The following is a 15,398-nucleotide window of genomic DNA, read 5'->3' as shown; positions in this document are numbered from 1 at the left end:
TATTTTTTCTTTTGTTGCCTGTGCTTTTGGTGTCATATGCAAGAAATAACTGCTAAATCCAATGTCAAGATTTTCCCCTATGTTTTCTTTTAAGAAGTTTACAATTGGCCGGGCACGGTGGATCACGCCCCAGAACTTTGGGAGGCCAAGGAGAGCGGATCACGAGGTCAGGAGATCGAGACCATCCTGGCTGACACGGTGAAACCCTGTCTCTACTAAAAATACAAAATATTAGCCGGGTGTGGTGGCGGGCGCCTGTAGTCCCAGCTACTCGGGAGGCTCAGGCAGGAGAATGGCATGAACCCAGGAGGCGGAGCTTGCGGTGAGCCAAGATCACGCCATTGCACTCCAGCCTGGGCGACATAGCGAGACTCTGTCTCAAAAAAAAAAAAAAAAAAAAGTTTACAATCTCAGCTCTTAACTTTAGGTCTTTGATCCATTTTGAGTTAATTTTTGTATATGAAGGCCCAACTTCAGCTTTTTGCATGTAGATTGTCATTAGGATACAGACAGGAAAAAACATTTTTTCTTTCTCCAGCCTTGCCTTCTCTCTCTAGAACCCTGGGGATGTAAAGCCTTTCATGGAGCTAACTGGCGAAGCAGAAAGTCCCAGCTCTGGCCCCAAAGTAGAGTGCAGATTACTGAGATTGGACATAATAGCTTAATAACTGGGACATATCCACATATGCACCATTTTTTCTCTAAGCCATTTGAAAGTAAGTATAGACATCATGGATGTTCACCTCTAAATATTCGCAGGCCTCTGCTTTAAAAATAAGGACATTCTCCTATATTACCATAATATCATTATCACTAAAAAGTTAACAGTAATTCAAATATTATTTAAATTTAAATGTTACCAATTATTCCTAAAATGTCTGTTGTATCTTTTTCTCACCCTGACCAATCCAAGATCAACGTTCTCATGTATTGAATTTAGTTATTTCTCTTTAGCCTCTTTTTAGATAGTGCTATAATTTTTAAATTTATTTTTAATTTTTTTTTTGAGACAGGGTCTCACTTCCATTGCTCAGGCTGGAGTGCAGTGGTACGACCTCTGCTCACTGCAACCTCTACCTCCTGCCTCAGCCTCCCGAGTAGCTGGGACTATAGGCACGTACTACCATGCCTGGCTAAATTACTTTTTATTTTTATAAAATAGAGATGGGGTCTCGCTGTGTTGCCCAGGCTGGCCTCAAACTCCTGGGCTCAAGGGATCCACCTGCTTCAGCCTCCCAAAGTGCTGGGATTATAGGTGTGAGCCACTGCACCTGGCCAATTACAATTTTTTTTTATGAGTAATTTTTTTAAAGATTCAACACCAGAAAAATGTTTCACATTCTGGTTTCGCCTCATTGTTTCCTCATGGTTAGATTCACATTAAACAATTTTTATTAAGAATACGGCCGAGTGTGGTGGCTCACACCTGTAATCCCAGCACTTTGGGGGGCCGAGGCAGGCGAATCACCTGAGGTCAGGAGTTCAAGACCACCCTGGGCAACATGGTGAAACCCCGTCTCTATTAAAAATACAAAAATTAGCCAGGCACAGTGGCTCATGCCTGTAATCTCAGCTACCCAGGAGGCCCAGGTAGGAGAATCGCTTGAATCCGGGAGGCAGAGGTTGCAGTGAGCAGAGATTGTGCCACTGCACTCCAGCCTGGGAGACAGAGAGACTACGTCTCAGAACAAACAAACAAACAAAACGACTATATAGTTAAATCTATATACTTCTTGTTGCCTCAAATCAGGAGACATATAATGTCTCTCCAGTACTGTGGAAGCTAAGTTTGGTCACTTACTTAAGGTGGCAATTGCTGAATCTTTGCAATGTAAAGACACCTTTCCCTTGTACTTAAATACTCTATAGGGCCATACTTTGAGATCATGTGAAGAGCCTGTTTCCCAATGATGTTACTTCTAAATGTTTGAGCATCCACTGATAATTGCCAGAATCATTCATCCCACTAGGGGTTACAAAACGGTGATTTTTCTAATTCTACCATTATTTCTAAATTTATTAGTTGGCATTCTTTTGAAAAGACAAACTTTCTCCTTTCCCTTCTTTTACTTGTTTCGTGTGAGCAATATTTACACAGATATAATATGTATTTACTTATTTTTGTTTGTTTTGAGACAGAGTCTCACTCTGTTTCCCAGGCTGGAGTGCAGTGGCGCAATCCTGGCTCACTGCAACCGTCACCTCTGGGGTTCAAGCAATTCTTCTGCCTCAGCCTCCCAAGTACCTGGGATTACAGGCACCTGACACCACATCCAGCTAATTTTTGCATTTTTAGTAGAGATGGGGTTTCACCATGTTGGCCAGGCTGGTCTCAAACTCCTGAGCTCAGGTGATCCACCCGCCTTGGCTTCCCAAAGTGCTGGGATTACAGGCATAAGCCACCATGCCCGGCCAAAAGTCAATTAAGAAAGTAAACTCAGATATTTAGAGTACCACTGTGGACTTAAACCATTTATTATCGTAAACTATTATCACCATTATACTTTTTCTTGGTCAAATTATGCTAATATTGGCCAGTGACAACCTCTTCTGACTGGTTCCTATGTTCTTTTTTGTTGTTTTTGATCCAGGGTCTTGCTCTGTTGCCCAGGCTAGAGGACAGTGGTACCATCATAGCTCACTACAGCCTCGGCATCCTGGGCTCAAGCGATTTTCCCACCTCAGCCTTCCAAGTGGCTATGACTACAGGCAGGTGACACCATGCCCAGCTAGCTTTTAATTTTTTTTGTGGAGACACAGTCTCACTATGTTGCCCAGGCTGGTCTCAAACTCCTGGGTTCCAGCAATCCTCTTGCCTAAGCCTCCCAAAGTGTTGGGATTACAGGTGTGAGTGGTGTCACCATACCTGGCCTACGCTGTTTTTCATATAAATCTATTAGTCTTCGAGCACTTCCTTGTTTTCTGACACAGGTTATTCCAGTTGAATCAGCACAAAATAAAAACAAACAATAAGGCTGTGAGTGTGGACAGTGAAGCTATTAAGAATTTCCTACGACACTCTGGGAGATGATTAATTGCAGGAGTGGGGAGGTAGGGGTGGACAGTGGGAGGTCTTCTGTCTCAAAAGGTTTTCAATAGATGAAAGGCATCTCTTGTGGGAAAACATTCCTCAAAGAATGTCCATTGGCAAGAAAGAAAAGTGTGCTTGGCTTTAAACTTTAAAGGGCCAGTTCCTATTTTTTAACCTAACAGGCATGCATGTGGGGATCAGAAGTTTAAATCTTTTTTGGTTACTTTAGATTGTGATTGAACAGACTTACAAATAGCTTTTTGAGCTAACTTGTTTTTAAGGAGAGAGGTCTGGGTATGAATTAGTGAGAGACATACAGAGCAAACAAAAATGGAGGTGATTTATTAACCCCAGGGGAAACGAGAGCAGTACAAGAAAGGAAGTGTAATTCAAAGCATCCTTCACGGTTCATGTGAGCAAGACTCACACAGACAGAAGAGTGTATGCGTTGAATGTTGGTTCAATCAATTTAATATTCTATTGTTTATAACAGTTATCATGAGGGAATGAGGGAAAAACAAAGTATAGGCCAGGCATGGTGGCTCACGCCTGTCATCCCAGCACTTTGGGAGGCCGAGGAGGGTGGATCACCTGAGGTCAGGAGTTTGAGATCAGCCTGACCAACATGGAGAAATCCCGTCTCTACTAAAAATACAAAATTAGCTGGGCGTGGTGGCACACACCTGTAATCCCAGCTACTCGGGAGGTGGAGGCAGGAGAATCGCTTCAACCCAGGAGGCGGAGGTTGCTGTGAGCCAAGACGGAGCTATTGCACTCCAGGCTGGGCGACAAAAGCGAAACTCCATCTCAAAAAAAAAACAAAAACAAAAAACAAAGTATATTCCTGTAAGTTGGGAATGAGAGAGCAAAATTACATCTAAAATTATACAAACTCAAGAAAGAGCAGTATTTGCAATGTTTAGAAATAATAAATTGTCAGAAGGCTGGGCACAGTGGTTCATGCCTGTAATTCCAGCACTTTGGGAGACCAAGGTGGGCAGATCACCTGAGGTTGGGAGTTTGAGACCAGCCTGGCCAACATGGTGAAACCCCATCTCTACTAAATATACAAAAATTAGCTGGGTGTAATGGTGCACACCTGTAATCCTAGCTACTTGGGTGGCTGAGGCATGAGAATCGCTTGAACCTGGGAGGCAGAGGTTGCAGTGAGCCGAGATCGCGCCATTGCACTCCAGCCTGGGTGGCAGAGTGAGATCCTGTCTCACAAAAAAAAAAAAAAAAAAAAAAAGGTGTGGTGGCTCATGCCTGTAACCCCAGCACTTTGGGAGGCTGAGGGTGGATCACTTGAGGTCAGGAGTTTGAGACCAGCCTGGCCAACATGGTGAAACCCTGTCTCTACTAAAAATATAAAAATTAGCTGGGCATAGTAGTGCATGCTTATAATCCCAGCTACTCGGGAGGCTGAGGCAAGATAATCACTTGAACCTGGTAGGCAAAGGTTGCAGTGAATGGAGATCGCGCCACTGCACTCCAGCCTGGTAACAGAGTGAGACTCTGACTCACAAAAAAAATAAATAAAATAAACGCCAGAAGAAACAGTTAATTTAAAGTAGCTGTCTCTGGGGAATAAGAATCAGGAATGGGGAAGAGTGGACAGGGAGTTGCTGTTTTTCCTGATAAGTTTTGAAGCACTATTTGATTTCTTAAAGTGTGTATGCATATTATTCTGATAAAAAGTTAAACTAATGAAGGAAAATATTTTCACTAAGGCATCCGGCCTACATAGTTTTACATGATTTTTCTACTAGCCTTTAAGAACCGCATAATTCCTACATTATATAAGCTATTTCAGAGCATAGAAAAAGGCGGGAAGCTCTCCAATTCATTCTCAGGCTACCATAACCCACCATGGTATCAGCTGGATTACAGGTGCCCGCCACCATGGCCAGCTAATTTTTTGTATTTTTAGTCGAGATAGGGTTTCACCACATTGCCCAGGCTGGTCTTGAACTCCTGACCTCAGGTGATCCACCTGCCTTGGGCTCCCAACATGCTGGGATTACAGGTGTGAGCCACCGCACCTGGTCAGATGATTTTAAAACTCTTACCTTTTATTTACACCACCAATCACCAATTAGAGAATGTAATTGGGGGGGAAAAGCCTTATTCACAGTAACAACAAAAACCTTCCAACAAGAATAAGTCGAACATGAAATGTGTAAAGCCAATATAAAGAAAACTATAAAACTTTACTTAAGGACGTAAAAGAAGCCTTAAATAAATGGGAAGACATACCCTTTATTTGGATTAGGAAATTTAATATTGTAAAGATGTCAGGTCTCCTTAAGTGAATCTATAAATCCAACACATTTCCAATCAAAAGCCCAACAACATTTTTTATAGAACTTGACAAGCTGGCCGGGCATGGTGGCTCATGCCTGTAATCCCAGCACTTTGGGAGGCCAAAGCTGGTCTCAAGCTCCTGACTTCTGGGAACTATAATTCCCAGAAGCCTGTGCTGTCGGAGGGACCCGATGGGAGGGATCGTGGGAGTGGTTTCCCCATGCTGTTCTCGTGATAATGAGTTCTCATGAAGTCTGATTATTTTATTTATATTTTTATTTTATTTTTATTTTTTGAGATGGAGTCTTGCTCTGTTGCCCAGGCTGGAGTGCAGTGGCACGATCTCAGCTCACTGCAACCTCCACCTCCCAGGTTCAAGCAATTCTCCTGTCTCAGCCTCCTGAGTAGGTGGGATTACAGGCATGCGCCACAATGCCCGGCTAATTTTTTTTTTTTCTTTTTTTGCATTTTTGGTAGAGATGGGGTTTCACCATGTTGGCCGGACTGGTCTTGAACTCCTGACCTCAAGTGATCCTCCTGCCCCAGCCTCCCAACATGCTGCGATTACAGGTGTGAGCCACCGCACCCGGTGAAATCTGATGATTTTATAAGGGGCTTTCCCCCTTTGCTCAGCACTTCTCCTTCCTGCCACCCTGTGAGGGCTGGGCCTTTTTTCCCCTTCGTCTTGCACCATGATTGTAAGTTTCCTGAGGCCTTCCCAGCCATGTGTGAGTCAATTAAATCTCTTTTCTTTATAAATTACCCAGTCTTGGGTATTTCTCGATAGCAACATGAGAATGGAGTAACATGAGTAGGAATTTAATTTTTAATAAGTGTGGCATTTGCAAGCACTGGGGAAAGGACACGTCATTCATTAAATGCTATAGAAAAATTGTCCACCTGGAAAAAAAGTGAGACACTTCCTTCACATAGTACACAAAATCAATTGGAGATGTATACATACGTCATAACATCATGTTGTACACCTTCAACGTATATTTTGTCAATTATACCTCAATAAAGCTGGAGGAAAAAGTGCAGAAGGATTAGAGAGCTAAAGGTAAAAAAATGTTAGCAGAAAACAAAGAACATTTTTATCAACTCCCAAGTAGTTGGAATTACAGGCACACGTCACCTTGTCTGGCTTGATTTTTATACAGCCATATCTGTCATTTTCCTTTTTTTTCTTTTTTTGAGAAATAGTCTTGTTCTGTCACCCAGGATGGAGTGCAGTGGCATGATCATGGCTCGCTGCAGCCTTGACCTCCCAGGTTCAAGTGATCCTCCCACCTCAGCGTCCTGAGTAGCTAGGATGACAGGCACATGCCACCAGGCTTGGCTAATTTTTAAAATTTGTTTACAGAAAATGGAATCTCACGACGTTGCCCAGGCTCCTAGGCTCAAGCAATCCTCCCTCTGACTCCCAAAGTCCTAGGTTTACAGGCATGAGCCACTGCACCCAACCTCATCTTCTTTTATAGCTTCTGGGTTGTGTGTCTTGCTTAGGATGGTTTACTCCACCATCCTAAGCAAGGCAGGAGGATCGCTTGAGCCCAGGAGCTCGAGGTCAGCCTGAGCGACATACTGAGACCTTGTCTCTAAAAAAATTTTGAACGAAATTTAAAAATTCAAAACATATATACACAATTTATATACAACGTAAATGTAAAACATTTACACTGTTAATAGGGTAAAAAAGATAAACAGATTGGGAATAACTTATATAGCAAAGAATCATACACAGCTAGATTTATGAAGGTCTCCTACAAATGAACAAGAGAAAGAAAGACAACCTGCTAGAAAATGGGCAAGGGACACAAATAGGCAACACACACGAGAAATAAAAATGCACTGGGGGGCCCGGGCGTGGCGGCTCATGCCTGCAATCCCAGCACTTTGGGAGGCCAAGGCAGGCAGATCACCTGAGGCCAGGAGTTGGAGACCAGCCTGCCCAACATGGCAAAAACTCCATCTCTATTAAAAATGCAAAATTAGCCAGGTGTGGTGGCACGCGCCTGCAACCCCAGCTACTCAGGAGGCTGAGGCAGGAGAATCACTTGAACTTGGGAGGCAGAGGTTGCAGTGAGCCAAGACTGCACCACTGCACTCCAGCCTGGGCAACAAGAGCAAAACTCTGTCTAAAAAAAAAAAAAAAAAAGAAAAGAAAAGAAATGAAGAATAACAAAAAAAGTATAACCCTAATTGCACCGAGTATCTGAACGGGCAAGGCTCAAAACTGAACTCATTATTTAATTCAATTAATATATGAGCGCCTACTAAGTGCCAGGCACTGTGCCAGTTCTTGGCACAAAGACAAAGATCATCTGAGGGCAGGAGTTCGAGACCAGCCTGGCCAACATGGTGAAACCCTGTCTCTACTAAAAATACAAAAATATGAGCTGGGCATGATGGCGTACGCCTGCAATCCTAGCTGTTCGGGACGCTGGGGCACAAGAATCGCTTGAACCCCGGAGGCGGAGGTTGCAGTGAGCTGAGATTGTGCCACTGCACTCCAGACTGGGTGACAGAGTGAGACCTCGTCTCAAAAAAAAAAAAATAAAAATAAATAAATAAATAAATTAGCTGGGCATGGTGGTGTGCGACTGTAATCCCAAATACTCGGGAAGCTGAAACACGAGATTCCCTTGAACCCAGGAGGCGGAGGCAGTGGGCTGAGATTGCTCCACTGCACTCTAGCCTGGGTGACAGAGCGAGACCCTGTCTCAAAAAAAAAAAAAAAAAAAAGAAAAACAAATACAAACATGGTCCCTTCCCTCACAAAGTTCACAGTCTAGCGGCAAAGGCAGGCATTAGTCAAAAGAGCACACACATATATAAAGGAAAATCACACGGCGTTGTCGATGTACAGAGTGAAGATGGCCCAGCTGAGGCTCAGGGAGAGCTTTCCTGAGGAAAGATCTGGCTAATCCTGCAGGATGACATAAGTGAATTAGTTCACAGGACATGCTGGGATAGAAAGGAACCAGGAAAAGTACTTCAGGCATTTTCCATCGAAAAGAGATATTACTGGGCCAGACACGGTGGCTCATGCCTGTACTCCCAGCACCTTGGGAGGCCAAGGTGGGAGGACTGCTTGAGCCCAGAAATTTGAGACCAGCCTGGGCAACATAGCAAGACTCAGTCTTTATTTAAGAAAGAGAGACACGTTACTTCAGAGCAAATGACAAAATAGAACATTTATCGGCTCACAATTTCCTTGTTAAAGATTGATTTACTTACTGAAGAAGTGAAGAGGAGTGAAGAAAGATATCCCTCAAGGTCTCTGCTGTAGAAATTGTGACCTGAACAGACGTCGGGAGTGAAGCCCACTTTTGAAGCAAGTATGATTTCCACTCATCCACAGGCAGATCCATGCTGCTTTTGATCTATAAAATGAGTAAGAAAATAGGAATCTACAAATGCACAATTTTAGAAAATCAAGGGTTCAGCCAGGTGCGGTGGCTCCCATCTGTAATCCCAGCACTTTGGAAGGCTGAGGTGGGTGGATCACGAGGTCAGGAGATCGAGACCATTCTGGCTAACACAGTGAAACCCCGTCTCTACTAAAAATACAAAAAAATTAGCTGGGTGTGGTGGCGCACACCTGTAGTCCCAGCTACTCAGGAGGCTGAGGCAAGACAATCGCTTGAACTGGGGACGCAGAGGTTGCAGTCAGCTGAGATCGCGCCACTGCACTCCAGCCTGGGAAACAGAGCGAGACTCTGCCTCAAAAAAAAAAAAAAAAAAAAAGAAAGGAAAATCAAGATTTCATTCAACGAAGCCTGAAGCAATAAAATCAATTATTGTGGTCTTTTCCTCTGGTTTATATGCTAAGGAAGGATCTATATTCTCTCACAGCAATTCACTCAACATCCTTCCATTCAGAAATATTTACTGAAAGACTACTTTGTCACAGGCATCATGCAGGTGATGGTTATACAAAGACGAAGCAGACTAGATAGCTACCATCTGTGTCCTCTTAGATCCCCTAGTGTCTTTTTTTTTTTTTTTTTTTGTGAGACGGAGTCTTGCTCTGTCGCCCCGGCTGGAGTGCAGTGGAACCATGTCGGCTCACCGCACCCTCTGCCTCACAGGTTCAAGCAATTCTCCTGCCTCAGCCTCCGCGTAGCTGGGATTACAGATGCGCGCCACTATGCCCGGCTAATTTTTGTATTTTTAGTAGAGACGGGGTTTCACCATCTTGGCCAGGCTGGTCTCGAACTCCCGACCTTAGGTGATCCGTCAGCCTCGGCCTCCCAAAGCGCTGGGATTACAGGCGTGAGCCATCGCGCCCGGCCTGATCCCTCTAGTTTCTCAAGTCTGAAACCTGAGACACACCCCAGATTTTTCTTTCTCACCCACTCCAGCAACTATTCAATTAACAGGTATTTCTCTCTTACACAGTTCAGCGTTCGAATTAAGTCCTCACCATCTCGTCTGGCATTCTTCCTAGAGTGTCATAATTAGTGTACATGCCATTGGCACTACTCCCCACCTTCAATCCAGCCTCCAACACTGAGACAGAAGTCAGTGCTCTGCCTTAAGTTCATCAACGCTACTCCAAGCATACCCGGAAGCCCAGGACAAAACCGTCCTTACTTGACCCTTGGCTGACTTTCTAATTCTCAGGTGTCACTTGCACCTCTGCACCCTTGCATACTGAACTACTTATCGCTATCCCCGGCTTGCCAGGCTATTTCATCTCTCCAATGTTTTGGCATAGGCTATTCATGCTTTCCGGACCAACCCTACCCTGGCTTATGGAGTACACCTGGAAAATTCCCACACGTTCTTCGACTCGACTCAAATGGCACCTCCTCCGGGAAGGCGTCTCTGATTTCCCAGCTGTGATTCCAACACCCTTGGGGCCTGTACCACGTCTACCTGGAGGTGGGGTTACTCACGACATAAAGTGTCCCCACACACTGTCCTCTTCTCTAAGGACGGGGGCTGGGTCTGATTCCCTTTCGGCGACCGCCCCCCCACCCCCCGCCGCCAGGGTGCCAAGCTCAGGGCTTGGCCCGGGCGGGAAGTCAGCCCCGCGTTGCTGGAGGAGCCGGGTCACTGCTGCGACTCTATTTAGCAGCTGAGCTCTCAAGGAACAGCTTTCACCTCCTCTGGGATACCAACCTGTGCACCGGACAGAGACCGAGGCGAGAACGCCTCGAGAGCCCGCTCAGAGCCGCCCGGAACCGGGCCCCGGACTCCCTCCCAGCGTCCGCGCAGCTACTGGCGCGCCCCTTGGCGCCCGGCTCCGCCTCGCCTCGCGTCCGGCGTCCCGCGCCAGGCCTCGCTTGGGACCACGGGTGGGTCACGTGGGCCGCGCCTCGGCCAATACGGCGGCTGCGCAGCGCCCGGGCCCGCCCCTGAGCCGCGCGCACGTCGGGGGCGGGAGCGGCGCGCGCAACTTCTCGGGCCAATAACTGCGCAGCGCGCGGGACCCGGGTGGGGAAGCTCGAGCTGTTGCGGGGTCCGCGCGGAAATCTGAGCGGTGGAGCCATGGTCGGCCAACTGAGCGAGGGGGCCATTGCGGTGAGGAGGTGCCCGGGGCCAGGCTGGCGGTCCGGGGTAGCTGCGGCCCCGAGCCTCGCGGAGTGGAGAGGGGGAGGGGAGCGCGGGGCGACAGGGGATGAACGCGAGGGGAGGAGATGGCGGGGGGCGGTGGGGACCTGCCGGGCGTCCCTCTAGTGTCATCACCCCCTCCTCAAAGCATTCTTTCGATCGTCTTTAAAACATGCTCACATTTTTCCTACTTAAGAACAAACTAAACTCTTGCCTTTCTCTGCATCTTCCACCTGCGGACACTTTCTGCCTCTTCTTTCCCCACCCACAGCCAAACTTCTTGTCTGGTTTCAGCCACTTCCTTTCCTCGCCTCTCATCAACTCTTTAACCCACTCCAGTCATCCCCTTGATCGCTGTAGAAAACCCTGGCTGAAGGTACCAGTGGCCTCCAAGTTGCTAAATCCAGCCCTTTTCCGTTTTCAGCTTACCTGAGTTCTCAGCAGCGTTTGCATTTGAGCCCTGCTTGCTTCTGGTCACACCCTCTTCTTTGGGTTTTAGTGGCTCAGCTTGGCAGGTCTATCCCCGTCTTATTTGCAGGCCCCTCTTTGTAAACTTTTGTTGAATCAAGGCTCCCTCTAGGCCCTCTTGACTCCCGAGGCAATTTCTTCTTTTTTTTTTTTCTCCAGCCTGGGCGACACTCATTGTCGCCCAGGCTGGAGTGCAGAGGCGCGATCTCGGCTCACTGCAACCTCGGTCTCCTGGGTTCAAGCGAGTCTCCTGTCTCAGCCTCCCGAGTAGCTGGGACTACATGTATGCGCCACCACACTCGGCTACTTTTTGTGTTTTTATTAGAGACTGGGTTTCATCATGTTGGCCAGGCTGATCTCGAACACCAGACCTCAAGTGATCCGCCCACCTCGGCCTCCCAAAATGCTGGAATTACAGGCATGAACCACCAAGCCCGGCCCCAAGGCAATTCCATTGCCATCTATTAATGTATGTCAGTTGCTCACAAATTTCTTTGTACTGAGCCACCTTTACTCTAAAAGACAAACTTTTGTCATCTCTCTGCTTATTCCATGCTTCAGAGGGTTTTAAGTTCAATATACATATCCCAAAGCAAATTCTTTATCTTTCTAAGTCTGGGCCTCTTGATCCCTATCTCCACGGATGGCACCATTATCTTTTCAGTTCATTGCTAACCAGAAATTGAGAAATCATTCCTCCTACATTGTCCATCACCTGGGCGTCCAGTCCCTCACCAAGTGAAGTGTATTTTACCTCCGCGTAGATCTATCAAGCCCACCGGCTTCTCTCCATCCATACTGGCACCATCATTTTTTTTTGCCTGAGCTGCTTACTTCCACTCAGCATACGTTCCTGCCACCATTCCCATCCACAGCATACTCTCAGCCTACCTGTCCAGTCACCCCCACTTTTTTTTTTTTTAATTTAGATTTCTGGTATATTCCATACTCCTACCTTCTTCCATGGGGCCTGTGAACTTTTTTTTTTTTTTTTTTTTGAGATGGAATCTCACTCTGTTGCCCAGGCTGGAGTGCAGTGGCGCAATCTCGGCTCACTGCAAGCTCTGCCTCCCGGGTTCACGCCATTCTCCTGCCTCAGCCTCACGAATAGCTGGGACTACAGGCGCCCGCCACCACGCCTGGCTAATTTTTTGTTTTTTTTAGTAGAGACGGGGTTTCACCATGTTAGCCAGGATGGTCTCAATCTCCTGACCTTGTGATCTGCCTGCCTCGGCCTCCCAAAGTGCTGGGGTTACAGGTGTGAGCCACTGCGCCTGGCCTTTTTTTGTTTTTTGAGGCGGAGTCTCGCTCTTTCTCCCCATACCCCCCCACCACCGCCCCAGGCTGGAGTACAGTGGCTCAATCTCAGCTCACTGCAACCTCTGCCTCCCGGGTTCAAGCAATTCTTGTGCCTCTGCCTCCAGAGTAGCTGGGATTACAGGCATGTACCACCACACCCAGGTAATTTTTTGTGTTTTTAGTAGACACGGGGGTTTCACCATGTTGCCCAGGCTGGTCTCGAACTCCCAACCTCTGGTGACCCGCCCGCCTAAGCCTCCCAAAATGCTGGGATGACAGGTGTGAGCCACCACGCCCGGCCCTGAACATTCTTTTCCCTCTGCCCACTGCCTAGGTGGTTTTTCACTCTTCCCCACACTGGCAAACACTATCTTCATATCTCAGCTCATTTGTGACTTCCTTTACTAGGCTAAGTCCCTTTGAGACCCCAATTCCTGTTCATTCACTTATTGATTTATTTATTTTTTTCTTTTTGAGATGGAGTCTCGCTCTGTTGCCCAGGCTGGAGTGCAGTGGCACGATCTTGGCTCACTGCAACCTCCACCTCCTGGGTTCAAGCAATTCTCCTCCCTCAGCATCCCAGGTAGCTGAGATTACAGGAGACTGCCATGATGCCCGGCTAATTTTTGTATTTTTAATAGAGATGGGGTTTCACCATGTTGGCCAGGCTGGTCTCGAACTTCTGACCTCAAGCAATCCACCTGCTTCGGCCTCCCAGAGTCCTGGGATTACAGGTGTGAGCCGCCACGCACGACCCCATTCACTTATTAGATGCATGACTTGAGGCAAGATACTAAACTGTTTCTTTTCTGTAAAATGAGGGCAATGATATCTATTGCATAAGATTAGTAGGAGGATGGAGTAAGTTATTAAATTTAAAGTGCTTAGCACACTGATACGTAGTAAATGCTCAGTGTTTATGTTACCTATTAATAATTACAGATACAGTTTTATGTTTGATTTATCAGTTTCTTTTTAAAATTTTAAAATTATTATTGTGTTTGTTTGTTTGTTTTGAGACAGAGTCTTGCTCTGTTGCCCAGACTTCGGTGCAGTGGCACATTCTCGGCTCACTGCAGCCTCTGCCTCCCGGGTTCAAGCGATTCTCCTGTCTTAGCCTCCCTAGTAGCTGGGATTACAGGTGCCCACCACCACACCCTGCTAATTTTTGTATTTTTAGTAGAGACAGGGTTTCACCATGTAGGCCAGGCTGGTCTTGAACTCCTGGCCTCAAGAGATCCACCCACCTTGGCCTCCCAGTATGCTGAGATCACAGGCTTGAGCCACTGTGCCTGGCCTAATACTTTGTGTAAATTCCATGAGGCCTGCAATCAGGTCTGGGTTATTTTACTCTGCATCATATCCCCAGTACCTGGAGAAGTGCTGGCAAGTTTTAGGTGCTGAATAAATGCTTGCTAGTTGCATGAATAAATGAGGCAGTGGGAAGAAAGGGACAGGTGAATGGGGAAGAAAGGCAGCTTGGGGGAAAAACAGGAACAGGAAGAACTATTGTTGGACTCAAGTGAATATTTAAATTAGGAATGTGTGAATGCTGAAACTGGGGAAGTGATTTTAAATTGTAGCCTTCATTTACTTTATAGCTGCTACCTTGTGTCTTTAAGACAAATTAAGACTGTTTCTAGGCCAGGCGCAGTGGCTCACGCCTGTAATCCCAGCACTGTGGGAGGCCGAGGCAGGCAGATCACCTGAGATCAGGAGTTTGAGACCAGCCTGACCAACATGGAGAAACTCTGTCTCTATTAAAAATACAAAATTAGCCAGGCGTGGTGGTGCATGCCTGTAATCCCAGCTACTTGGGAGGCTGAGGCAGGAGAATCTCTTGATTCTCCTGGGGTAGAGGTAGGTAGAGGTTGCGGTGAGCCGAGATCGCACCATTGCACTCCAGCAACAAGAGCAAAACTCCATCTCAAAAGAAAAAAAAAAAAAAGAATGGTTCTTCACTTTTAAAAAGACTGATCATGGGCCAGGCGCAGTGGCTCATGCCTATAATCTAAGCACTTTAGGAGGCCAAGGCAGGTGGATCACTTGAGGTCAGGAGTTTGAGATCAGCCTGGCCAACATGGAGAAACCCTGGTCTACTAAAAATACAAAATTAGCTGGGTGTGGTGGCATGTGCCTGTAATCCCCGCTGCTTGAGAGCCTGAGGCAGAATAATTGCTTGAACTCACGAGGCAGGCGGAGGTTGCAGTGAGCCGAGATTGCACCAGTGCATTCCAGACTGGGTGACAGAGTGAGACTCTCAAAAAAAAAGAAAGAAAGAATGATCATGGAGATATTTAAATAATTTGATAAGTTCTTTTTTTATTTTTTAGAGATGGGGTCTCACTCTGTTGCCCATGCTAGTCTCAAACTCCTGGGCTTAAGCGATCTTCCCACCTCAGCTTTCCAAAGTGCTGTGATTACAGGTGTGAGCCACTGCACCTGGCCACGTTTTTATATTCAAAATTTTATAAACCTATTTCCAGTGTAGGTGAACTATTTTGTTCATAAATGAAGAATGAAAGTTTCACACATGTTTGCGGTGAAGGAAAGAGTTGGAGAACCTTTGTTGACTTTGATTATCAGCTAAAGCAGGTATCATTTTCATTCAAAAGACGCAGGCCACAAAGGGTACGCAAATACCACACAAATGTGGAGGCATTTGGGCAAGAGTCACATGATAAAATAAGAGATGATGCATGGAACTCTTGTGGTAAACAGAATAAATAGCATT

At 46.3% G+C, this 15,398-nt stretch overlaps 2 protein-coding genes across 5 annotated transcripts in view; one reads left to right on the top strand and one right to left on the bottom strand.

Annotated features, from left to right (window-relative positions):
- Positions 1–10,622, bottom strand: part of SMYD4 (SET and MYND domain containing 4) — a 52,614-nt gene extending 41,992 nt beyond the window's left edge. For 2 of the 3 annotated variants that reach the window (XM_030800487.1, XM_030800489.1), the window contains exons 1-2: positions 10,466–10,593; positions 8,576–8,721 (exon numbers count right to left, since the gene is read on the bottom strand). In XM_030800487.1, coding sequence (XP_030656347.1) covers positions 8,576–8,709 — 134 coding nt within the window. In that variant the 5' untranslated portion in view covers positions 8,710–8,721; positions 10,466–10,593. Of the gene's footprint in view, positions 1–8,575; positions 8,722–10,465 lie in introns of all 3 variants that reach the window. The other variant, XM_030800488.1, reaches the window with a different exon arrangement.
- A 103-nt stretch (positions 10,623–10,725) lies between these two features.
- The window catches only part of RPA1 (replication protein A1), a 64,121-nt gene continuing 59,448 nt past the window's right edge, over positions 10,726–15,398 (top strand). For both annotated transcript variants that reach the window (XM_030800490.1, XM_003277816.4), the window contains exon 1: positions 10,726–10,867. In XM_030800490.1, coding sequence (XP_030656350.1) covers positions 10,835–10,867 — 33 coding nt within the window. In that variant the 5' untranslated portion in view covers positions 10,726–10,834. The remainder of the gene's footprint in view (positions 10,868–15,398) is intronic.

This window comes from Nomascus leucogenys, chromosome 19 (genome assembly GCF_006542625.1).
Source record: "Nomascus leucogenys isolate Asia chromosome 19, Asia_NLE_v1, whole genome shotgun sequence".
Classification (NCBI taxonomy): domain Eukaryota; kingdom Metazoa; phylum Chordata; class Mammalia; order Primates; family Hylobatidae; genus Nomascus; species Nomascus leucogenys.
Note: the sequence above shows the minus strand (reverse complement) of the source record. Positions and strands in the feature narration are given on the sequence as shown.